Below are 26064 nucleotides of genomic sequence, written 5' to 3'. Positions count from 1 at the left end.
ACAAGTTACTTACCTTCGGTTACAAAATATCTGGTAGAGACATTTTCTAGTTGCAGATTCCTTACCATAGAATTTCCCCCAGGTGTCAGACTGAATCTGGAGATTTTTCACGAGCAACACCCTTGCGCATCGGTAGGTGGGGTCGGACGACTCCACGGATGTCGTTGGAGCCGTAGTCCCCGTGATGACGTCGGGAATAGTACATAGATGCCAACTTCGCGCAGTGACGTCAGCTCTTAAGATTCTCATGAATTTCTCCTCTTTCATCATTAATTGAAGAAGGGTTCTCTCCAGGTGGTGCTGCCATCGTTGGACGTGGTGTAGTTCTTGGAGTTACCAGAGGAGAAAAACACTGAGGGGTAGAAGGTGCGATAGGTTGAGGCGGTGGTCCCTAATGTTCTGATATTGTCTCAGGAAATCTTCTCCTATAATCTTGAAACATAGCCTGCAGGTCTTGTACCAAAGAGATAGGTAACTGCAATTCCTCCTGTCTTTTCTGATAACTATATTGTTGTTCATAACCTCTCTTATGCGGAGGAGCACAATACTGATGGTAGTATTGCTCATCGTCCTCATAAATGTCATCATCATCATCCTGACAGTTAACCAAGAGTTCAGATGGACTGTGTGCAGTTCCAAATGGTCCTTCTTCATCAGACCCCTCTATATCTAATAGATGTGAAGGAGGAAAAAGAGAGATCTTACCTGGAGAGTTTTTCTCTGGTGTAATTGTCTTTGTGGCCACTTTTATCATTACAGTCAATGCGATATCAGGCAGCTTGGTCGTCGTCGTAGGCACTGATGGTTTTGCCATCGATAATGCCTTCTTTGGTATTGTCATGGACGGTGGTGTCTTCGACGGAGCTGTCATCGATGGTAGCGTCGATGGTGGTGAAATCCTCATTGACGGTATGGGTGGGCCGACAGTCGTCGTCGTTCCTGCTGACGATGGTCTTGTGGATGAGACAGTCACAACTGTTGTCATCGACGAGACTGCCATCAATGGTGATATCATCAACAATGTTTTTTTTTTTTTTTTTAACAGTTTTAGACATAGAATGTTCTCCATATTTTTGAGATGGAGTAGTGGGTTGAGAAGAGGTCTACTTTGTAGAGATATGGTGTTTTTCTACTTTCTCAGATGGTCTTTATGATGGGATTTGAAGGCATTTTTACCTTCCTCAGATGTTCCCTCACAGGATCTTTCCCTTTTTCTTGACCTTTCTGATGTGTCTCTGTCCTCTTCAGATGTGGCCATCTTTTGGCTCTCAGACATCTGTAACCATAGGTGTAGCCTGCCCTCTCTGTCCTTTAAGGTCTTTGTAGAAAAGGTTGTACATATTTTGCAGTTCTTGACTTGGTGACTTGGATAGGGGCAGTAAAGGCATTCTTTAGGTGGGTCTTCCACATGCAGACATTTTCTGTCACAGGACTTGCAGGATCTGAATAGTTCTTTTTTTAGAGGTTTCAGATATTTTGGGTTGAAATTGTAGTAAGAAGAAGTGAAAAACTGAGCAGAGCTCAGGGTACTCCCTTCACATGACGTGCAGTAAAGAATCTGAGGGAAACTGCCTCTCTTGGGAGGGTTCCAGATGGTGCGGTTGCCTGATTGGGCATAGTCCAAGTTTGTTCCTTTTTTCTTTTCCTCCAAAAAAAAAATAATACATAAATATGTGATTAAAGAGACTGTTCTTTGCCAATGAGGCCTATGGTAATGATGCATACTGCTATGTTATGGTACAATGGGGCTCCCTCTTCGACGACGGGGAATGATTCAAGCATCTGAATCTATGAAAGATATCAATGCTGCATAACTGCAGATACAAGTAACTAATTTTCTTCTAAATTTGAATCTTTGCATAGTTGTTCTTTGAGGTTACTTACTTTTAAGACAGTTTTTCTTATTGCTATAACGTCTGCTAGACGGGTTAGTGAGTTGCAGGCTCTAAGTGTTAAGCCTCCTTTCATGACCTTTTAACCTCATAGGTTTGTTTTGAGAACGAGGGCTGCTTTCAGGCCAAAGGTGGTTACTCCCGGGGGGCAGAGTCAAGATGGTGGCCAGTGCAGTCGCCTGATCCGGAATTCTGCAGAGGCCCTGGGGATCTTATTCTGATATTGCATTAATAGCGGACCGAGACGTGTTGAATTTTGTTTGCGGCATCAGGAGGGGCACCAGAACTTCCGAGGAGAGGAGCAGCGACTGCGGCTGGTATTGCAGCGCCTACGCGGATGGTGAGGCCTGGTGGGGGCGGAGTGGTCGACGGAGGCGAATGGCTGCATGCAAATGGCCGCACTGTGCGGCGGTCGACGGGCTGCTACCGCGCCCACAGCAGGGTGCCGATATCAGCACAACTAGCAGTGCGGGCAGCCAGTGGAGTCACTGCAGCAACAAGCGGCCGCACCTCCGTCGTGGCTGCGCAACAAACCAGCTCAAGCGGTTTGGCCCAGAGTGAGGGATAAAGGAGTCAGAGAGGAGCTACCCCATAAATCACAATTTTGACCTGCGCAAAGCTTACGGGTGTCAACAGAGAACCCTGGAGCACGCCATGGCAGCCAAGGAAATGTTCCACCAAGGGAATGTTCGCATGACAATGGCCGCGAGGCCCATCTGCACATAAAAGGTGAGGGTGCTCAAACGACCAACTGCCCACTATCAGTGACATACCAAATGGTGAGGGGGAGGGGGCCTTATACCAGCGGCTTGCTCCCCCACCAGGCTCAAAGGGAATAAACTGGACCTCCGCATGGATTGATTCTATGTGAAGGGAGGGTTCCGCACCTGGCCTTCAGACTACAGTGGAGACGGAAGTCGCACTAGTGAGGTGGGTCCAAGACAGAACTTCGTGACATTACCACCCCTCCCCCCCTAAAAACACGGTCTCCAACAGCTCTTCCTGTGCTCCTGGCCACAACCTAGAGCAATTTATACGTTAGTATCTATGCGCTTGGCTTCGTGGCGGTGTGTTACGTTCCTGTGTGAGAGGGTGCTCCCCTGGTGACGGAAGGCCCCCCTCCCTCTCATTTGCACTGCAATGATGGGTAAGAATAAAGGCACCAAGAACATTGGGCTAGACCCAGATCAACCCCGAGAGATGGTGTTGCAATGGAGACCCTTACTCAATTGGTCACACCACTTAAATCGCACTCTGCTCAATTTGATAAAGTCCTCCAAGCTATTCTAGACACGAAAACTTCACTGGAGGCTAGGACCAACGCAATAGCTGTGGAGGTTAATCTACTCAGGGTAGATCAGCGTAACTTGACGGAGAAGGTGGAAGGAGCGGAATCCTCACTTGCCACCCTAAGCAGTACGGTCCAGGAACTTCAGGCGTAGTGACGCAGGTGAAGCTGGAGATGATTGCACTTCACAAGCGGGCGGAGGATGCAGAGGGGAGATCGCATCGCACTAACAGCAGACTGGCGGGATTCCCTGAACGAACGGAAGGCCCCAGTGTCGGACTATTTGTGGAACAATGGCTGATTGACACCGTTCTAGGTGGCAACCCCTCGAAGTTTTTGTCGGTAGAAAGGGTCCACTGAGTACCCGGTAGACTCCCTCGTCCGGGTGTGCCTCCATGACTCATAGTGGCCCACCTCCTTAATTTTAGAGACCGAGATTTAATTCTGCAACTCTCCCGCTCCAACGGGCCATGGCGTCATGAACATGCCATGCTCTCTCCCCAGAAGATGCGTGGACCTGGTTACACGCCAAAGGATTAATGAACCCCCCATAAGAGTCTCAAGACGAGGCCACCTGGATGATCCCCCCCGAAACAATGGGCGCAAACAAAAATCCAGCAGAGCAAGACCATCTCATGCCCAGGCAGCCAAGGAATGAGAGGGGGCAATAAAGGAAGCCTCGCAACTAGCCAAAAACTCCTTTTCTGCACTGGCGGATAATCCACCAATTGCTTCTGACACAGACACAGGATATCCATCGCCCTCCCAGAACTCGCTTGGAGAGGAGGGCCCGGCACTAACTCCACGCATGGCATATGACCTTTGATACTATCCACGACTTTATTATCCTTAGGCACCAGCTCATCTTGTGCGGGTAAGAAGTGCCCGCTGAATCATTGACTTGTTCCCTCCTGGTTTGTTGCCTCTCTGGGGCCCGGGTTTTTCCTTGTTCTGTCCTTCCTGGGGCCCGCAACGCGGACACACACCTCATATACAGTATAGCTTCCTTCACCCCCCTCCCCCTCCTGGAAGAGAGGGAGACTAAAGGCCTAAAGCCTTGGCCGAATGGACGCATGTATATCACAGTCCTTGAGGTACTGTTTGATTGGGGAGTTTTGGCATGATACTCGTTATGGATCAGGCCTGGGAGCGGGGAGTTGTTTATCTGGTTCTTATTGTTCTTTAAGTGCCTGGTAGAAAAGGATAGTGCATACCAGGTGAAGGGTTTGGGGGGTCAGAGGGGGGGAGCGGATATGGGAATGAATATTTTCTGTTGATCTTATGGCTGCAGAATACGCTACGTTAACCTGGAACATTCGGGGTATGGGTAATCATATTAAGCGGTACAGGGTGTATACTTACCTCAGGCAGCGACGGATACATTTTGCCTGTCTTCAGTAGACACATTTGACACATGGGGAATTGCTTAAGCTTAACCGTTGCTGGAGGGGCCTAATTTATGGTACTGGATACTCAGCGTACCTCAGGGATACACTAATCTGGGTGGCACCGGAAGTACCCTTCGTTAAAACCAGGGTGCACATATACCAGGAAGGGCGATACGCTCTGATAGAGGGCGAACTAAATGGCCACCCTATCATGGTGGCATCGATATATGGCCCTAACACTGCACAAGGGACTTTCTTAAATGAGCTGACCCCGACTTTATTACATGATCCTGGAGCTCCAAGTCTCTGGGGAGGAGACTTTAATTGTGTTCAGAATACCACGCTTGATCGCTCGATAACTGCTCTTCCGAATACCCCTTTGCCTACCAGCCACTAAGCACTTCCAACAGTGGTCTCAACTCCATGCGTTTACATGATGCCTACCAGTTAAATCACCCAGGGAACCAGGGAATACTCTTACTATGCAAAGGGATACCAAATACAAATGAGATTAGATTAGATTTTCTGTGACTCACTTTTATGGCCTCGTATCTGTGGTTCTGAATATCTAGGCAGAACACTATCTGATCATAATCCCCTTAAAGTTACTTTCCAAATCCAAACCACCAATCCTATTATGGAAGTTACGAGCTGAAGCGCTACAGGATGCAGCGTATAAAACTACGATAGGTACAAATATATCAGAGTACTTTTCACTGCATGGCCACCTCTTGGGGAGTGAAATCTACCCTTACACGTAGTTTACTGAACCTTGAACATGATATATGTAGGCTGGAAAGGGAGGCTATATATGCCACCCTAGCACACTCACTGTTGCTGGCACAGCGCTGTCGACGTCGGGAAGAACTCCGGCAGCTGGGTAATATAGACTATAAAGCACACCTGACCCAACAGCATAAGGACGGAGACAGACCAGGGAGCACACTGTCATAGCTGCTGCACTCTTAGGCACCCAGGACAGATGTGTGGACGATTCGCAACAATAGGAGTAAACACCCAGGAGTCAATTAATGAAACCTTTACACAGTATTATAAAACATTGTACACTGCACCGCCTGCCCCTCCTGTTTCCCACACCCCCTAATTTCTGCAAGATCTGTACCTATCCACCCTGACACAGCAGCAGAGACAGGACTTAGAGCAACCGTTACAGTTAGAGAAAATACGATTAGCGATTCAACAGATGGCCAGAGGGAAGACCTCCAGACTAGTTGGGTTTCCAGTTGAATTGTATGCTGCCTACAGGGACACTCTTGCACCTCGGTTGCTAGATATGTATAGGGCGTCATGTCAACAGGGGGAACTCCCACCTTCGCTGTGCGAAGCACTTGTAGTAGTGATACCCAAACCAGGTAAAGACCCAATTGAAGTGGTCTCATGTCGACCCTTATCAATGCTAAACATTGATAAGATCCTGGGCAAGACCCTGGCAAACAGACTGCTCCCGGTGATCTCTACCTTAATACACCCTGATCAGTGCGGATTTGTGCTGCGCAGGGCCACATATCACAGCACCAGACGGCTAGGCCACATCATAGATGCGGTCTTCAGGGATACGGACCACACGGTGGCCGCATTCTTGGACTTCAAAAAGGCATTCAACACGTTTAGCTGGGCCTACCTAAAGCAGGTCCTGGAATGATTTGGACTGGGCACTCTTTTCATACAGTGGGTACAGCTGCTATACACAGCCCCTTGGGTGACGGTCCGCACTGGCAACCAGGTGTCTCGCTCCTTTGCCATCCAGAGGGGGACACAACAGGGTTGTTCACTTTCCTCCGGTGCGGTTCGATTGCGGATGAGGGAACTAGAATGGGACTCTGGGCGGACGGTGGCATATGAGATCCCTATATGCGGATGATGTCTTAATCTATTTGCGTGAGGTTACCAGTGCCCTCCGAGGTTTATTTGCTTTATTAGACCAATTTGGTGAAGTAGCGGGCCTTAAGGTAAATTGGGGTAAATCAAGTGCGTTTACCCTATGTGGGGTTGGCGACGTAGCGGGGCTACAGTCAGGCGGGGAGCGACTTACGTGGGCCACCGGGACCTTTCGTTACTTAGGGATTAATGTATACCACTCTGAGATGGACCTAGTGGAACGTAACTATGGTAAGGCCCGGGCCTCCACCTGACAATCTTTGTCCTTCTGGACGCGCCTGCCCCTTTCCCCTATGGGAAGAGCGGCCATTGATAAAATGCTGGTTCTCCCCAGATTGCTCTACCTGTTCAAGACATTACCGGTTCCGCTGGAGAAGGCCTTTTTTAAGGCTGTGCGCAGTCTGCTAACAGCACTTATATGGTGAGCCAGACGCAGGAGGGTCTCCCTAAATGCACTCCAGCACCCCTTGATCAAAGGTGGCATGGCGGTACCAGATATAGAGCAATATTATGCAGCAGCTCAACTGCATTGCTGATGCTCTAGTTGACTGGAGATCAAACACTAGAGGGGGGTATGGTGGGAGCTGCTGTGGGGGAGGGAGGGGTGTTGAGATGGCTCCTGACATCAGGCAGACACTGTGCGGATTTAGGTCCACTGCTGCCGACAGCCTGGACTCGAAATGTGTATCCACTACGGAAGTTGTTCCCCAACTCACCTCGACTCCCGATATGGGATATACCTCAATTGCGGGACCTCAATCAAATATACAACTTTAACACATGGAGGCAGGATGGACTTGCATATTTAGGCGACATTTATGAGGAGGGACAGATGCGTTCCTTTTCAAACCTGAGTGAAATTTATGGTCTGGACACAGGGCAGTTCCTTGCTTACGCAGCACTGCAAGCAGTGGTTGAGAAAAACTGGCAGTTGGGCCCCCTACAACACACAACACATCACAGGCTGCATTATATACTGACACGAGGCTCAGAGAGGAGGGCGGTCCCCAACCTTTACACAGCACTAAGGGGGGGGGACCCAGGGTGTGCCACATCCCCATAACAAGGCTCGATGGATGACTGTCTGGACATTGTCTTGACCGAACAGCAATGGAGAATGACACTAGAGCGTGTGTGATATATTTCATGGAATGCTAGACTGAAATATTCACTATTCAATAATGTTCATTCAACTTATCTGACACCACATCGCCTACATAGTATGTTCCCAGGAGCTTCCCCTTCATGCCCAAGGTGTGGCCATGAAGATGCCACTTTTTGTTTGTTTACATATGACGTGGGAATGCCTGGTGTGGCACAACACATGGTCACATATAGTACAACACGTATCGGACATTATAGATGTATGCCTCCCGCTGGACCCACTTTTCTGTCTAATGGGGATTGTTAAGAGAAACAAACAGACTAAACATTACCTAAAATTTGTAGACCTTGCATTTTTTGCTGTTTAAACGACTTATGCTATGTCCTGGAAAGCACCCCAACCACCCAATGTGGAGAATTGGTTGCACGCGGTATCCAGCTGGGCTGCGGCGGAGGCTAGGGCATTAGAGCAGGATTGACGTTCGCAGGGTAGAGATGGGGGTATGACACTCTGGGACACTTATATGATGAACTTGGCTGACAAAATGGCCCCTCGGGGGAGTGGGGACACTAGCCCACTAGGAAAGTCCCAGCACTGGGACCTTCCGCTGCGCAACCAGCCATTACGTGATAGAACTCTGTGCCTGTTAGAGCCCCATCTCTCTCCTTAGCTTCTACCACTCCCGCCCGAGTACCGCGTGCTTGCCCGACCTCTAAGGTCCTCGAGAGTTGGAGAGGGGAGTGCACCCCATGGACACTTTGAACATTGCTAAGGGAGTGTTGGTGTCCGCTTGCTCGCCCTCTACCCCATGACCCCGGTGGTTCCCCTCCTGGGACCAGAGTCCCTATTGGGTAACTTTTTCTGGATACCATCTAGCCCCGAACCGCACATACCAGACACGTTCTACAGTTCTCATCTTCTCCAAGTTGTATTCCCTTTCCCTATACTACTTATATAAGGGCCTTATAGTACATAACGCTGGCTGGCCAGAATATGAAGTGTGATTGATATTATGGGATAGTGACACATGGCTGAGACACCTCACTTAAAAGATTACTGTATTCCTAATTATTATAGCATAGATATGTCTCCCTATTGAGTATGCGAGAGATGGTAGCGTATGATTATGATGTCAGATTACCAACCGATTTTATGTTGCTATGTATCCTGTCATTACTAACAGACTGTGTTGTAATTGGCATTACTATTACCGGCTATTTATCCTGTATTGTTGAAAATTCAATAGAAAATATAGATTTAAAAAAAAAAAAAAAGGTAGTTACTCCCTTCCACTCACCCTTCCTACTTTCTATCCTCCTCCACATCCATCTATAGAGGAGGAAGGGCTTTGCCAGTTGGACCCGAGAGGGGGGAAAACACGTACAACAGCTTGGAGCCCCTGCCCAATTGAAACGTGTCTCCCAATGTTTCCGACACTGGATGATGTAGAATGATAGGCAGTGCACGTTCTCCTGAGTGGCAAAAAGATTTATCTGAGAGGTCCCTCATAACCGAAAAATGTGAAGAGCTACTTCCAGATGGAGATGCCACTCACGATTGGCTGAGACAGTCCGCACGCATGTTGAGATCTCCGGCCAGATGATTTGCCATCACACAAATCTGATGATTCTGAGCCCAGGAACAGAGTCACAGGGCCTGTCTGCAGAAAAGATATGACCCTACTCATAGGAAGGGCTGCAAACAACCATTTTTTTTTTTTAGAATCAGGAACTAACAGGAATAACATCCCTGCCCCCTTTCCCGCTCTGGAACCAATTCTACTGTACCCTTTAGGAGTAGAATAGGACCTCCTGTTGAAGAAGCAGAAGATGGTCTTTGGGGAAAAAAAAAACTTGCTGAGGAGGAAAGGGTGGGGGAAATTCTCAGAAGGGTAGGGCGTACCCATTTTCTACAATATTTAAAACCCACTGATCTGATGTTATGGATCTCATTGTGGTGGAAACTGGGGAACCCATCCACCCACTGGCAAAGCATGCTCTAAGATGACAAAACTAGTGCTGCTTTCCTGTGATGTTGGCCGGGGAAGGGAGAGGATCGCTGAGGGGCGGCTCCTCACTGTCAAACTTTTCCATGCCCCTTATAAATTCTGTAGAGGAATTGGACAGCTGCTGTTGCTGCTGGTATTGCTGCATTCCTTCAAACTCACAGAATTGCCAAACCTGCCTATGATCCCTGGACTGCGACCAAGGGCCCAAAGATCTTTCCGTTGTCTTGCTAGCCTTGAATTGCTCCAAGGAAAAATGTGTTTTGGGGCTTGGGCACCAAACAGTCTTGACCCATTGAAAGGCAAATTCATTATGGTGTTTTGCACATCCAACGAGAAACCAGTCCCTCTCAGCCATGTGTGCCTCTCCCTGTAGTGAATGAAGTTTCCATCGCTCTCGCAACTGAATCAGCAGTATCCAGACCCGACTGAATGACCTGGAGAGCAGCAGCCTGGCTGTCATTCAGCAGCTCAAACATAATCCAGTAATTTCTGAATCAGTTTTAGTTAAGTCCATCAAAGCATGAATGCACTGTCCCACACAAACAAGTTGCATTGGTTGATTTTGGAGCCATGCTACCAGAAGATAACACATTTTTCGCAGGCTGTTGACTCCGTAACTGCTGGGGATGTCGGAAAAGACCCAGGAGTTACCTTGGATGAACAGGAAGCTTGTACCCCCAAACTGTCAGGTGAACTTTAAGTGGATAAAAACAGGATCTCCTGGAGCAGGCTTGTATCTCCTCTCAATTTGTTTCTGCCTAATTTCTAGAACTGGCTCAGTCAATGCCTCATTAAAAGGTAATAAAGGCTCTGATGTGGAGGAAGTCGAATGCAGCACTTCTGTTAGCAAATTTGACTTGAGCTTAGTTGATGAAGTGGCAGTTCCAACATATCAGCCACCTTCCTTATCACTGAATGGTATGTTGTGACCTCTGGTGCAGGAATACCTTTTGGAGACAATAATTCCCATTCTGAGGAAGTGTCTAACCCACTTGCCACTTTTATACCTTCAAAACATGGATCCAGTGACACCATTTCACCCTCTTCCATTACTTCTTGTCCAAAAGCACACTGTTTCTCTTCAAGAAGCCTCTGAGCTTTCCTCCGAGATCTATGTCTCAATTTCAACAACCACGTTGCTGAAGTGATTACTGGCGTCTGTGAAATCGATAACAGCGCCAGTGACATTGAGTGCCTGTGTAGAAGAGGTTACAGGAACTGGAGCAGAGTGATGCGAAGACGGAGCAAATTCAGCCAACGTCGGTGAGGGAGCAACTGCGCTGGTGACACCTGCTGATCTTTGGTGAAGGAGTAACCTCTCTTAGCACCGGAGTCGGCCAGGAAACCTGGGCCATCAGCATAACTGACATGAACTGTGCCTGCTGATACTGCACCTTAAATGCTCCTAAGAACTAAGATAGAGGACCCTTGGGGCCCGCAGGTGCAACAGATGGAGTTATCGCCCTGCTGAAAATGCTGTATATAGCATTTAAAAAGTTTGAAGGATAAGAACCTGGAGCAGGAAAAGCTGGACACCCCTGCTACTGTTGAGGAGGCACACGAGAACCTATATCTATCTCGGGCTCCGCATCAGGACACCAGGCAAAATCGGTAGTGGTCTCAGACTTGAAGGGGAGTCCACTGGAGATGGACTCAACTCACCTCAATCTTCATGTGACCTCAGACAAGGTGACACTGACTTTGGAGACTCAGCTACTGGAGCACGACGTTAGGAACTTTGATGCTGCTTCTTCTTATGCCTCCTCTTGGCTGGCTTTGAGAAATGGGGAGACGGCGACATCGAACAAGGACAAGACTTTTGACGGCCTCCCTTCTCCTGTGTCGCTTTGGCCATTAGGAGTTTTGCCTCTCTCTCCTTCCGCACTTTGGGGTTCATCTTTTGACATGATGAACAGGCGTTGACACTGTGGTCTGAACACCAAAGACAGACTTCATAAGGATCCATGACTGGAATGTGATCCTCACATTCCCTGCATGGATTAAAACAAGATTTCCTTGGTGGAGACATATCCAGAAAAAAAAATGTGTTCTCAAAAGACTCGTACCTATCTGGAGAGCCTATGAAAAAAATGTTACCCGTCAAAAGTGGCGAAAAAAGAGAAACGATGCAGCACACAGACGAGGGCTTCTTATGACTCCAGTGATGTCAAGTGGGATTGTGTGCGGAGACATGGGCATTGTGACGTCCTAGTAGATATGATAGAGCCGTCAAGTAAAGTTTTGTGGAATGCTAGGGATATTAAAAATGTAAGGGAAAGGATACTGAAACGGCAAAATCCATGGGGCCCTCAAACTCCTACTCTGAGGGGCTCCTTTTTCTGTTCTAACTATCGTGGATATTCAAAAATAACCACACCAGAAGGCCCCCACCCCATTTCAGCATGCTCAGAGCCAATGCTCCCCCCACCAAATTCTACTACAGGGGCTCCCATAGAGAAAACAATACAAAGGGCAGAAGCAAATGTGATTCTCCACATGGTACCACCACTACCACAGGGGACGCATACACAATTTTCTACTAACCTAGCAACCAATAACAACAGACCAGTGGGTGTTGGATATTATCCAACGTGGTTATTGTGTGGCTCTCAACAGAACATTAAGCATTACTGAAACAAAGTCCAAGCTCTCCTCTTCAAAGGAGCAATGGAACTCATCCCTCTTCAGCACCACTTCTATACTTTTTCATACCCAAAAAGGACGGTTCTCTGCAGCCAATCCTAGATGTAAGGCAACTGAATCAATATATTCTATTAGGGCATTTTCATACGGTTACTTTGCAAGATGTGATACCACTGCTTCAACAGGGCAACTTTATGACTACACTAGATCTAAAAGACGTACATTTTCACATACCAATACCCAAACCCATTCAAATATCTCGGGTTTGTGGTGGGAGGGAAATACTACCAGTTCAAAGTCCTTCCGTTCAGGGTCACAACTGCACGGAGGGCATTCACCAAGTGTTTTGCGGTGGTGGAGGCTCTTTCTCTGCAGGCAAAATATACATGTTTCTCTACCTGGACGATTGGTTTATCAAGGCCACATTCCAGCCACAGTGCCAACAGAATACTCAAATAACAAAAGACCTGCTTCAAAACTTAGACTTCACAATCAATATTCCCAAGTCCCACCTACAACCTTTACAGATACAACCATATCTAAGAGCTATTCTAAACACACACATTGGGCTCACTTATCCCAATTCTCCAAGGGTTCACACTTTCCAGACACTATTACCTCAATTTCAACCAATCAGCAGATAACAGTGAAGACAGTCATGAGTCTTCTAGGGATGATTGCACCATGTATCGCTTAGTACCTCGTGTCTGTCTACACGTGTGTCTGTTACAGGAAAATCTAGCTTGTTATTGGTCTCAGTCACAGGGATAGTTACAGGATCTAAAGTAGACAACCAGACTTATCACTCTTTGCACTGGTGGAGTGCCAACAACATGCTGAGAGACGGCCTCTTCTGGACCCTGTTCCCCACAGAACTCTCACAACAGACACCTCAATAATGGGTTGGGTTGCACATCTAAAGGTTCTCACGATACAGGGTATATTGGACACTAAACACCAAGGTCACCATATCAACTTCTTCAAGCTGTTCACCTTGCCTTGAAAGCCTTCCTTCCTCAACTCATTCACAAGGTTGTCCTAGTCGGGACGGACAACATGACAGCCATGTGTTACCTACAAAAGCAATTTCCACAGCTATCGCAGACCATTTGGAAATGGGTTTTGCGTCATAACATTCACCTGATAGCAGAGTGCCTCCCAGACATGGACAATGACTTTGCAGACATGCTAAGCAGGATGCAGCAACAAGTTCAAGAAACGGAACTCCACCCAGAAATCATCCTGGGGGTTCCCTCAAATAGACCTTTTCGTACCCACAGAAAACACAAAATACCTAGACTTCGCCTCCAGGTTCCCACACCCACTATTCAAGGGCAACGCACTATGGATGAGTTGTTCAGGGATATTTACCTATGCTTTTACTACCCTCCCTCTCCTTTCATTTCTAGTTTGGAGATCAGGCAGATGTCTCTCCCAATGACCCTAGTAGCTCCCACCTGGGCTTGTCAACCCTGGTTCACAACACTACTAGACCTCTCCATAGTTCCCCACGAGATGCTCCCCAACAGGCTGGACCTTCTCACTCAGAACCATGGAGAAATCAGGCACCCAGATCCCAAAACCCTCAACCTAGCAATTTGGTTCTTGAGGTCACAGAGTTTGGTTACCTTAATTTGCCACCAGAATGTATGGACATTATTAAAGAAGTGAGTAGACATACCACTAGAGCGTGCTGTGCGGCAAAATGGAAAAGTTTTATCACTCAAACAACTTTGAACCTTTTAAAGCTACCGTACAAGACATTGGCTCATTTTAACATCGGTGGTACATACCACCTACCGCCGCAGTGACGGCCGCCAACATACCGCCACCACGGCTATCATCCGTCCGCTATATTATGAGCACTATCTGACTTTCGCCACAATAAGGGTGGAAATCCAGCAGTGCTCATGGTGGTGGACGGTGGTAAGCTGGCGCTACTACCACCAGCACCGCCACGCAGGAAGAACGCTGCCAGCCGTATTATGACAAGTAATATGACCTGGCGGTGTTCTGCTGGCGGGGCGCTGCTGGCAGTAGCAGTGCCCCTTCCCGTTCCCTGCCGGAAGACCTCCTCACCCTAGGTAAGTCAGGCTTCTGACAGGGGAGGGGGTGGGAGAGTGGCGGGTGTTGTGTGTGTGTGTGTCTGAGTGTGTGCATGAATGTCTGAGTGTGTGTGAATGCGCCGGTGTGTGTTGTTTGCGTGGGTGTATGCGTGTGAGTGAATGCGTGTAAGAATGGTGAAGTGAGTGCGTGTCTGAATGTCAGTGTGATTGTGTGTAAGAATGTGTGTGAGCATGTCAAAGTATGCGTGAATGAATGCGTGTATGTCAGTGTGTGAATGAATGCGTGTATGTCAGTGTAAGTGAATGGGTGTAAGCCTGGTGCATGTGGGGTGTGGGTGGTGGGGTGAGGGGGGTGATGTGCACGTGTGGCTGTGGGGTCAGTTGTGTGGTGTGTGCGTGTATGGGGGTGAGTGGATCGGAGGGGGGTGGAGGGGTTAGTATGTGTATCTGGTGGGTGGGAGATGAGTTTGGATGGAGGGGGTTTGGGGGAGCAGCCTACCGGTGACAGGGAAGGAATTGCATGTCACTGGTAGGGCCTACCACCATAGTTTTGGTGGCGTTGCTAACGCCACGAAAACCATGGTGGTAAGCCGGCTCATAATGCCATAGGCGGTACTATGCCGGCCGCCGGGCTGGAGATAGACATCTCTGGTAAGGCGGCTCATCCCGCCATGGCGGTATGAGTGTAGAAGAGGTGGCTTGGATGCAGCCAACCAGCCAATCTCATAATGTGGCAGTATGTACCACCAGCCTGTTGGTGGTCATACCGTCACATTATGCCTGGTGGTCGGAAGACCGCCAGGGACATAATGAAGGCCACTGTCTGGTACTTGCTTCACTTACAAAAGGCTGGTTTAGCGTTTACATCTATAAGATTACATCTCGCTGCCATGGTTGTCTACCTATAAAACAAGCAATACCTTTCTTTGTGCAAAGATATCAGTCTTTAAAGCCTTCATGGAAGGGCTCAAGAGAGTTATTCCACAGGGTCCACCCACACCTTCATATAATTCTCATGAGACTCATGGGTCCTCCATCCGAACCGCTACACTCATGCCCCCCTTAAACTCCTTTCTTGGAAAGTGACATTTTTAGTCGCTATCACTTCACTTAGACATCTTAGTGAGCTCCAAGTTTTAACCTTGGAAGAACCTTTCTTCCAATTACACAGAAACACAGTGGTTCTCAGCACCAACCCTAAATTTCTCCCTAAAAGTAGTTTCTCATTTTCACCTGAACCAATCGATTAAGCTACAAGTTTTCTTCCCACAATCAGATTCTGCTGTGGAAAGAGCTCTACAACATTAGATAAGAGCCCTTATGTACTATATTGATAGAATTAAAGCTTTCGGAAAAGCTGAACAACTTTTTGTTGCCTTTTAACCTCTACATAAAGGTAACTCTATATCCAAATCAGGCATAGCCAGATGGATAGTAAATACATTCAAACTTGTTATGCTAAAGCCAAAATAACTTTACCTACTACTCCTAGAGCACACTGTACTAGGAAAAAGGGAGCATCGGCACCCCACAACTTCACCAAACATTATTGTGTGGACCTTTTAGCATACTAGCAAGCAAATGTAGGTCAGGCATCAGTGCTATGTACTCTTTTTCAAACAACTGCAACACCCACAGGTTAGCCACCACTTCTGAGGGGGAGGGGGGCCTACTTTACAGTCTAGGCAGAGCATACATATCAACAGTCACACATGCTTCAAAAGGAATATGTTACTTACCCTGTAAGCAGCTGCTCGTACGTAGCATGTAGTGCTGTAGATTCACATGCCCCAATCACCTCCCCAGACACCTGTGGCCATTGCAATCAGTTCTATTTCTTTTTCACAAGGACATCTCATTACTTACACTTACTTTACACTCCATTCTCACCCAACAGCAGGAGACCAATCTAACAATGGAGTCAATGCCCATGCACAGTATCCCCAAGGAGAGACACTACCTCATGACTCGAAAGACTTTCTTAGAAGAAAAGCAACCTGCACACATCTGGACTCAACACTAGATTGCAAAAGTAAGCAGAGCATGTGTATCTACAGCCACACATGCCTCAAACATAAGTTAATAAACTTGTCACTGGTCTTTGTTCTACATTGTCCTAGGTCTGGAAAATGTTGAATACTGTACATATTACACAGGCAGCAGAGAGCCTCTGTAGTTATGGTTAAGCCTAACTTTCCATTGAAAAGCTGTTTTTTTGCTATGGTAAAATTCAGCAAACGGTGGGTGGTGGGCTTGGGGAAAAATCGGGCATGAAGGGCCCAAAAAGAGAGACATTTTCCATTTAAAATGCCATATGAGTCTGTTGAAGGAGCAACGGAAAAAATGGCAGAACAGAAGTACACCAAACTTGGTATGAAATTAGAACTTGGATCTAACTGCCTTGGCTTGGTTTGGTGTAAACCCATTTCATCATTTACAAGAAACTAGAGTTAGAAAGGTGTTTTTATAGACATTAAAACTGACTAGACATCTCAAACCATTGTTAATCCGCAAATTATCTCTGAACCCAGTTTCACAAACCATTCACTAACCCAAATGTAAAAAAAAAAAATCTGATTGGAGAAGGTTTTTTTTTCTCCCATCATCCATTTGAGCTCAGTAACCTGAAAGATCTCTGACTGGCTGGTTGCAACTTGAACAAAACTGCTGATGCGGCCATTACAGGACTAGGGTAAGAGTTTTTTTAACATATAATTAGGTGGTATAAGCAATGCTAACCATGACTTCATTTTAACCTTTGAATTTTTCCAATGAATATTAGATATTACTATGCCAAGAAGGGAGTTGATGATCTTTCACGAGATGGCTCGGGCAAGAGGCATGTTTGTTCAAGCAGTGAAACCTTTATGTGATGGGCAAGGGCTTACCTCACATTTCCCACGCAGGCCGGTTTCCTGAAGCCGGGACCAGATGCTTTGTATCCTTCCGGCATGCTCAGGGTGGCTGTTGGTATTCCCACACGTGCACTGGTGTTTCAGCATTATAGTGTCATATACAAGACCTGTAGAAATGTGACAAATATTGATTTAGGCAGATGTCACAACAGGGATCAAGAATTAATGCTTACTGTGCTCCCCACATACTGAGGTCCATAACATGCCATTTTGTGATCAGCGACACCAGACATGATAAGAGACATAAGCCTGTACCCGGTGCTAGTTTGTAACAGACAGTATGTTAGAAATCCTTAGGATGTTCTCTTTACCAATGTTATAATTGAGAGCAGAAATACAAAAGGCCATAGTTTGGAGTGTGAAGACCTCCAGAGCTCAGCCAGGTTGTTTAAAAACTATACAGGATGGTTTGTCATATCTGTGCAAAGCCCTGCCTGCAGGCACAGGCCAAGTTGCTGCCTTGTGAAGACTTAATTACAAAAATGTACTCTGGATCCCCCGCATCTGCATTCAAATATAGGCTATGTGATTAGTCAATTTTATTTTCTTCTCAGCAAGACTGTAAAAAATACTGCAGCGACTTCCCAAACAAACATCAGTTCTAATGACAAAATCTGGACTATTATGGGAAATCTTCGCTCATGCAATTTCTACAACTAGTCCTTTCAGCTACTGCGCTCCTTTTTGGGAACCAGTGGATGTGGCTCTAATAGATGTTAGTCTCTAGAAAAGAGACACTTACAAAAAGAGCTAAAAAGTACGCTTGAACACTTAATTTCTATTTTCAAAATATAAATCTTGAAAAAGCTCAAAAGTGAGATTTATTTTCCAGCACTGTACTACTAAGGTTGTGCAGGAGAGGGTGGCCTAGGCATTTCAAGGCTGGGGGATTTTTTTCACCTAGGGGGTAATAATCACAAATGAAGAGCTACGCAGGAAATTTGATTTGTCATGGAGGGAATTCTTCAAATACTTGCAGGTGTGTGGTTTTCTTATAAAGAAGAGAAGTGGGCCTCTGGCTTTTAGGATATAGCTCTTATGGATCTATTAACAGGGAGAGAAAATTGCACACTCACCCAGATCTATAAGGAACTAAATACACTAATCCCTGGTGACCTAGAACAGCATGTTAAGTGGGCAACTAGGCTGGAGCTAGAGCGAGCAGAGCATCTGTTTCTGGAATCTCTCAATTCTGCGAATTCAACCTTATTATCGGCTAATCTGCAAGCCCAGCATTCTAAAACAGTATTTAGCCTCTATTATACACCTCTTAAAATCTCAAGGTGGGGCGGTTCATTGGGCATTACGTGTCGGCGGTGTAATTCCTGTGAGGTTGACTTAGTCCATATGTTTAGCAGCTGCCCTTCTTTAATCAGCTTTTGGAGGGAGATGTCTGATTTTAGCAATGGCGTGTGTGAGTAGAAGGGTGGAACTTACTAACTAGCTTATTTTGCTGGGGGTGCAGAGTGACACGGTTCCTAGCCGTACCCAAACCTTTATCTTTAAAGCCCTGGTCAAAGCCTGACTCTGTATGGCTCCTTTTGGCTGGACAGGGCACCTCAACTTTTCAACAATGGTTTACCCTGCTTCTGGCAGTTTTTAATCTTGAAATGGCTCAGTATACCAAAAAGGGTAAAAAGACTAGGCGGACAGGTGAAGACAAATGGGTTCCTTAATAGATTGGCGAAACCAGTCAGATCCCGGGTAACAAATTGAGCCAGGGGGCGCGGGTTAGGGTGGAGTGCAGCATTGTAATATAGATTTGGACAGGTGCACCTCTCCGCAGACTGATGCCGTCTTTATCTTTGAGCTTCTTTTCACTAGGTGCCTGTGTTTCCTTATCCTGGGATAGTCCATTCTCCATCAAAAGGTGCTGATGCATTTAGAACATGCTGCGAAATGTTAAGGCACACGTCTCTTCCTGATATCACGATTGTTGCTATTACTGCACTTCGGGAGAGGGTGGGGAACAGGGGAGAAAATTCAACAAAAAAGGACAGTAAAAAGGAAATCTTGCTGATTGGAGAAGATGGAGAGGGGGTAGCTATCAAATGTGTATATTGGTGCTCTGTTCATGTGTTCTGTATCTTGTTTTTTCCCTTTTCCCGGATTTGGAAGAATCTTCCTCTATTTTGAGTTTGCTAATAAAAAATATTTAAACAAAAAAGGAAAGCTCTTAGAGTAGCTGTTTTAAAACTTTCTCCTAGCTCTCTCTTTATTAAGTCATGCTCAGAGACACATGGTAACTGCATCAAACTATTCTTAGCAGAAAGAGCTGAACTATTAATGGTCCCAGTACAAATTGTATTGCAGCATCCCTAACACTAAGTTCATCATGGATTAACTGACAATAAAAATCACAGCACCATTTAAGATGAAGATGATGAAGGGACTTTGTGAAATGTGTATTGATGATTAACTATGTATAATGTACTTTCCTTTTTTTTGCATCAAAGTAAAACCAAATACATTGTTTGGAAAAAACATAAAAAGAAAGTCTAGAAAGTGAGGTATTTTAGAACCATTACATTTTCAAAATCCTTTCTATGAGTAAGAAAAGAGGCAAACATTAGCAATTTGTGCATAAAATACAGAGGTTAACAGTCGTTACTTATTCTACCAACTTTCATGTATTTGACCCATAAGTTTAAGAAGGCAACTGTGCATTTCAGAGAGTGCCTAATTTTCTCTTTAATTAGTTGGACACTGGATGCAGGCTTCGTTGAGTGGTAAGAATCCTGGACAGCTAAAAGATTAAAGTAAAAGGAAAACTGTATGAAAATAATGTGCTCATTGAACATATCACAATGCACTCCTCATTCCCTACCTGTAGTGAAGCGTGGCTTGGTGGGCACTTCCTGGACAGACATGGGGAAGGTGGCAGAAGCGGGGGAGGACTGTGCTCTTGAAAGTGGCCGGTGACCTCCAAAGGACACAGACATGCCAGCTGCCTCCATAGAAGCTTGGTACTTTCTTAACTGGAGAATGCGCTGCTGCTCCAGCATCAGGGCTTGCTGTGGAGAAAAGAAAGGAATAACAGAGGTAAGTTTAACTTCACACTGGAGCAGTAGATTTCAACAAGTCTAATGGATGGGGCACTTAAAAGGTACTGAAAAAGACCCTTACCTCGGACATTTTACAGAAAATAATCTGATTATGCTTGAGTTGGGCTATCCAGATTCCTTGCATAGGACTATCTCCAGCCCAAAATTCTCCCATATAGGCAGGTTTTCAGGTCATCATGTTGTCTCAGAAAATTCTCAAGCCAATAAGCTACTGGTGTGGATATTTTAAAAAGAACCATATGCAATTATCTAGCACATTGTCTAACGCTGAGGAAGTATGCCTAATCCGCTAACTGCAAGCATTAAGCTGTTCCCTAGCCAAAAATGGTTTTAAGCTTCTCTTAAAACCTTCAAGGTGCTTCTCTTCATTCAATCACCCGTGTATAAGCACCCTTCATGTATGTGTAAGGGTATTATCCGGCCCCATCAGTTACCTATGCAGAGCTATTATATAGCCTATTACCAGCATATACTGGGCCACTGATCAACCACTGGTGTGGGACTACTTCAGGCACCTAGGGAAGTAAGGGTGCAGGGGCCCGTGCAGCACCCCCAAAATAACCACGCTGTAGTGCCGAAGGTGAAAGAGCAATAAAGGTGACTTTACATCTTTTCACATTTGCTGTGCGTTTAAAGACAGACCTCAAATGTTTAGATTAGTCTTCTGGCAAGTTGCTGCTTATTCTTCTAACAAAGATTGGTGTTCACTTTTTGTTCTCTGACTGCAAATTGAGGGGATTCTGGAAACTGAACTATGTGACAATCTTGCTGGGGTACAATGAGTCTGAAAGAAAAAGCTGCAGGATGTATTTTTTTTCTAACACAACAAAATCTAAAAACACATAAATTGAACTGCACAAATATTTCAAAATAAATCAACAGTGAGGAAAGACCAAATGAATACCTTTTTTGTAATTCTGAAGTGTGATGGAAACAAAGATTTTGGCAGGTTCAGACCAAATCAAGACACTATATTTGATGATGCGCAAAAGACAAACCCAATTTCCACACATTATCATTTGTGTTCTACATATAGTTCTACATATAGTTTTATCGGTAAGACTGAATATATGTGCAAATTTAGTAGTTATTTCAATGGAAAATGCGATGTCTGTAAATGACAGTATGTTACCATACAATACTTTAGTTATACCTTTGTGACAGTGTAGTCCAAAATGAAACACCAGCTACATAATACACACACTTATCATTCTTTTGCTGAAAGGACATGCCTCATTTGCTGCTCTTGTTCTTTGTGTGATGCTTGGATTTTTCACAATTCCTTTAAGTTCATTGATGGAACATTGATGGCAACACCTTCATTCTGAAAACTGTTCCGGCACCACCCCTGGCTACTTTCCATCACAAAGACTGCCATCCTCTGAGTTATTTCACCTCATCCCTGCCTGCATAAAGTGACTTGCCAAACTAGCCCATTCCAGAATTGGCCAGGGGGTACTCGAGTCAATCAGTTGCAGGCACCTAACTAAGCTCCACGTTCTTTTGCATGTATAATACTTCACCTTAATAATGCTCACTGGTGGCTGCTTCTTTCGTTCAATGTCTAATGAACTTCTCGGTGGAAGTTAGTGGGAATCTTGGAAAAGTGCCTTGTAACATAATATCTGCTTCTTTATCAATGCACAACTGCTTTTCAATTGTCTGCTTTTCACAGGCTGCTTTCTGGGTATGTATTTATGCTAGCCTGCTTTCCACCTGCCTACCAGGTAACATTAACGTATCTGACCGAATCGGAAGGGGATACATATGTACAAATATGATAGCTTATGGGCATAGCCTCATTCTTCACTAAGAATTAAATCTGGGTGGAGGGGAAGGAGCAGCCCCTGACAAAATGAGTGGGAAATTTGCCTGGCTGGAAAGGAAAGAGATGTACCGGACTGAAGAGAGAGAAACTGTAATTGTATAAAGGGAAAATATATGTACCAGCCCTGGTTGTGGGTGAAATGGAGAGAAGCTGTACCTTACAAAAGGGATACAAGACAATAACTCATTCTGGGCAGCAACAGAATCCAATGGGGAAGTAAGGACAGTTGGCAGGAGGGGGACAGTGTTTTTTGACCTTTCGAAAGGGTAATGGACCTGTATCTTTAAAGCTTTTGCGGAGTAAGGAACAGCTTCACCCATTCATTAAAGGCAAGGGAGCACAGCTTAATTTGAGCCGGTGGCACCCACTGGCACAGTTTTTTGGGAACCAGCACTTATTTTTCCTTATCGGACATTTCCTGAGAGCAAGAGAGGGAAAAGCAAAGGATGAAGAAGGAGAAAGATAAAGACTGAAAACCATCAAAATGTGAGAAAGTAGGAACCTGCAAGAGTGAGATAAAGGGGCAGGGGAGGTTGGTACTCTACTAAAGCGCATGAGGTGGATTCCAGATTACACAGGCTTGACATGTAATAGCACAGACTGCAGGTTTCTAAAATGAACTTTCGACTCCGGCACTGATTCTTTTACAAATTAAATTATGGAATGGACTGTAACTCATTGAAGGGAACAAAGCTGTGATTGCCTAGCGAAAACACAACAATCAGTAACTTACAGAAGGGAGCGAACATGTACCTTAATTAAGGAAAAGGAGCTGCAGCTGCCGAACCTAACCAAATTAGAAAGGAGATGTACCTGCCGGAAGAGAAGTTCCTGCTCAGTCGGCCTCCTTCCAGATTCCAACTCCGAGTCATCGTCCTCACTTTCCAGGGGCTCCTGCTTTACCTGCACCAGACTGGCTAGGAGCTGTGCTTCCTTCTGAGCCGCCAGGCGTTCAGCAAATGGCTCTTCTAGAAGTCCCTGGTGCTCACGCAACTCCTCTTCAGTCTCCTCAGGATGGCTCTCATGTTGCCTAGATGGTTCAGCAGGCTTTGGAATCATCTGTAGAGAACCAGAAACAAAGATATATACAGCAAAATAGGTGTTTGACTTATCAACGCGGATGACCACAAAAGACATCATCTGAGTGCCCTAGTTACAATAAGATAAGAGTTCAGATACCATACGTCCATCCCATCCCTCACCATCTTCTAGGAAATAATATCCAAGTCCTTGACTGCCTATAAAACGTACTTGAATTCCATTATCCTCACAAAGACCTAAGGCACCGACAACCTTCTGTATGATTCATACAGACTATCACAGAAGTTTTCAAACTGCAGGAGCAGTCCATCAAATTTGCCATGATATGGTATAATTATATAACCACAACTTCCAGCCTGCAGTGATTCTGGCATCAACTTAAAGTAATCCTGAAGTGCCAAGTTATATTATTGTATCACACACATACATTCGAAATTCCCTCAAAACAGCATTTTAAACTGTGATTTCTGCTGTGCTGCAGTGTCTCTACTATTTCTTTTTAACCAAGCAAGTGGTAATACATTTTCATGTAAAAGGAAACTGATAAAACAGACTGTTAAGATTCACAAATATAGACTGAGTACTTCATAAAACTGCCACCCAAACTGCGTTTTCTTACAATCTACCAGTATGGCACCTGCCACACCTTTCGGACTAGTCCTCGGCATCCTGGTTAATGGCAAGTATCAAACCCATAGATGATTTATTCACAGATCATGTCTGTCACACATTAAAGACACTACAGCGAGATTCTCCTATCCACATGGGGCAGTTTATATGCTTTTTTGTAACAAATTTTGAGTTTCACAAAATCCGAGCCATATGCCAAAAGGATTTAGGAACAGTATCATAGTGAAAAACAGTACAGTTAACCTTCACGTACTCACATCGACCACCCCCTCACCCCCAATCCGCCCCATAATGCAACCCAAGGAAGAATCCCTGTGACACATTGCAGCCAAGGCGGGCATGCCACCTGCCTCATAGTCTAACTTCTTAATCCAGGCATGTAGCCAAAGTTTACAAGAGATTTGTGAACACTGGTGGGTCATCCATTATTAGACTAGATGGAATAGGCTTTGGCAAAGAAGATGATCTTAGTCTTCTCCCCCATTTAACTTGAAATAGTTGTTCCACATCCAAGTGGCCATGTTGGTCAAATAGTCCAAAAACTTACATCTGGTTCCATTAGCATTATCAGCAATAGAAATTATGAATAGTGTGTAGTCGGCATAGAAGACTATGTCAAAGCCACTGGCCCTTACAATTTCTGCAAAAGGACCCATATATAAATAGCATTAAACAACATTAAACGGACGGAAGAGCCCTGGGTAACGCCACAGGGAATAGACTCTGCAACCCTGTATATTAGGTGGGGCCACAGTGAAGATTATTACTGTGCCTATCGGGCCGTTGTCTGTGTATGACGCACGGTTGGTTACCCAGTTATGCCGAGTGGGAAAGTAGAGGACTGTCACCTGGTTCAAGCTGTCATCTAGAGGAGAGGACACTGTGGAGACCCATGCAGGTTCGAGCCCTGACTGAGGCTCGGAACTGGAGGAACATAGTTTCACCTCACACCCCGCCCCCATGGGAAGGATAGGAGGAATTTACTGTCTCAGCGAGAAGGATGGATGTTCAGCCACAGCCCCGAGTGGTAATGACCAAGAGCAACTGCTGCTGCTTCCAGTGGAGACTCAGGCCATCCCATTCTTGCCAAAGCAGATAAGAAGAATTGCAGGGCCAGAAGACCATGTGGGAACTTATTCTTCTACATAGTGCTTCAGGCACTGGAATACTTTTGACTTTTTATCAGAGTCGAAGTAGGACTCCTAAGACTTGGACTACTAGTGGGACCTAACCAGAATGCTGCCTATAGAGAACTGGGAATAGCCACTACCACTAGTGAGAGAGAACTGGGACTCTGGGACCTGCCTGTTGAACATTAGAGACCTAACCTCTGGGGACTGTGTGTATTGTTTGTATATGCCATATTTCACTTTGTGTTTACATAAATATAACAAATATTTGACCAGGCAAGCATTTACTGCTTTACTGCTACATCCATGTCTCATTCTTCCCCCACCCCCACCCCCTGACGTGAGAGTCTTTTGGAGAGGGATTGATAACTAAGCTGTTTACAGATAATTTTTCAGCCTGCTTTGTGGTGGTGCAAGTGCATAGGGACTAGGTCCAGAGACTGCCACCAGGGGCCCTGGTACACCAAATAATTGCTCACTTCTCAATTTCAGGGACAGGGACCTAAGTGTCCCAACTGGCAACGGAGAGTGACACTGTGGAGTACCGGAGCCTATGACCTCATAATATCTTGATTTACAGCTGAGGTTCAGGATGCCAGAAGCTGTTTTGTAGGGGTCAGGAGAATGCTACATTAAGCAGGCCTGATCTATTGCATGCTTTATCTACCCAGACTTTGAGTGGGGTCTGAGGGCCACACACAGTTTTTTTTACAAAACCTGACAATGCACTATGTAATTCTTAAGCACCATTAAGTCAAATGGAGTGATTTTTCAGGTTTGTGTATTATTTGAGTCAAGGGAGGGGACACGGTTCCTGGGAAGATTGTATGGTGTGTAGAGTTCTTACCATCCAGTCACAATTATTGACTCCATTTTTGCTCATAAACATGTATTTGCACAATTGAGGGTTAAACAGTGTTGCAAATATGGAAGGGATTACTCTCAATATTTCCTCATCATTGCGCATTCCTGCAGGTGAATGGAGGTGGCACATGCCTCTGTGCTTTCCACTTTTTAGGTTGAGTCTAGGCAATGCTTGCGCTATCTTTTGAAGACATATTGTAGACACTTTGTGGGCTTACAGCCTGCCCATTGCCTTTTTATTCGGCCCTTCGATTGTCCTTGAAAAATGCTTAGTTGCTAGTGGTGAATCCTTCTGCTTTGTC

General features: G+C 45.6%; 1 protein-coding gene across 11 annotated transcripts in view; it reads right to left on the bottom strand.

Moving 5' to 3' along the window:
• HDAC4 (histone deacetylase 4) overlaps positions 1-26064 on the bottom strand; it is a 1159747-nt gene that overhangs the window by 313616 nt on the left and 820067 nt on the right. For all 11 annotated transcript variants that reach the window (XM_069225509.1, XM_069225507.1, XM_069225510.1 and 8 more), the window contains 3 exons: positions 22911-23156; positions 20032-20218; positions 17178-17311 (listed from right to left, as the gene is read on the bottom strand). In XM_069225509.1, the coding sequence (XP_069081610.1) occupies positions 17178-17311; positions 20032-20218; positions 22911-23156 (567 nt within the window). The remainder of the gene's footprint in view (positions 1-17177; positions 17312-20031; positions 20219-22910; positions 23157-26064) is intronic.

Source organism: Pleurodeles waltl, chromosome 3_1 (genome assembly GCF_031143425.1).
Source record: "Pleurodeles waltl isolate 20211129_DDA chromosome 3_1, aPleWal1.hap1.20221129, whole genome shotgun sequence".
Classification (NCBI taxonomy): Eukaryota; Metazoa; Chordata; class Amphibia; order Caudata; family Salamandridae; genus Pleurodeles; species Pleurodeles waltl.
This window is presented reverse-complemented; position numbering and strand designations above follow the sequence as displayed.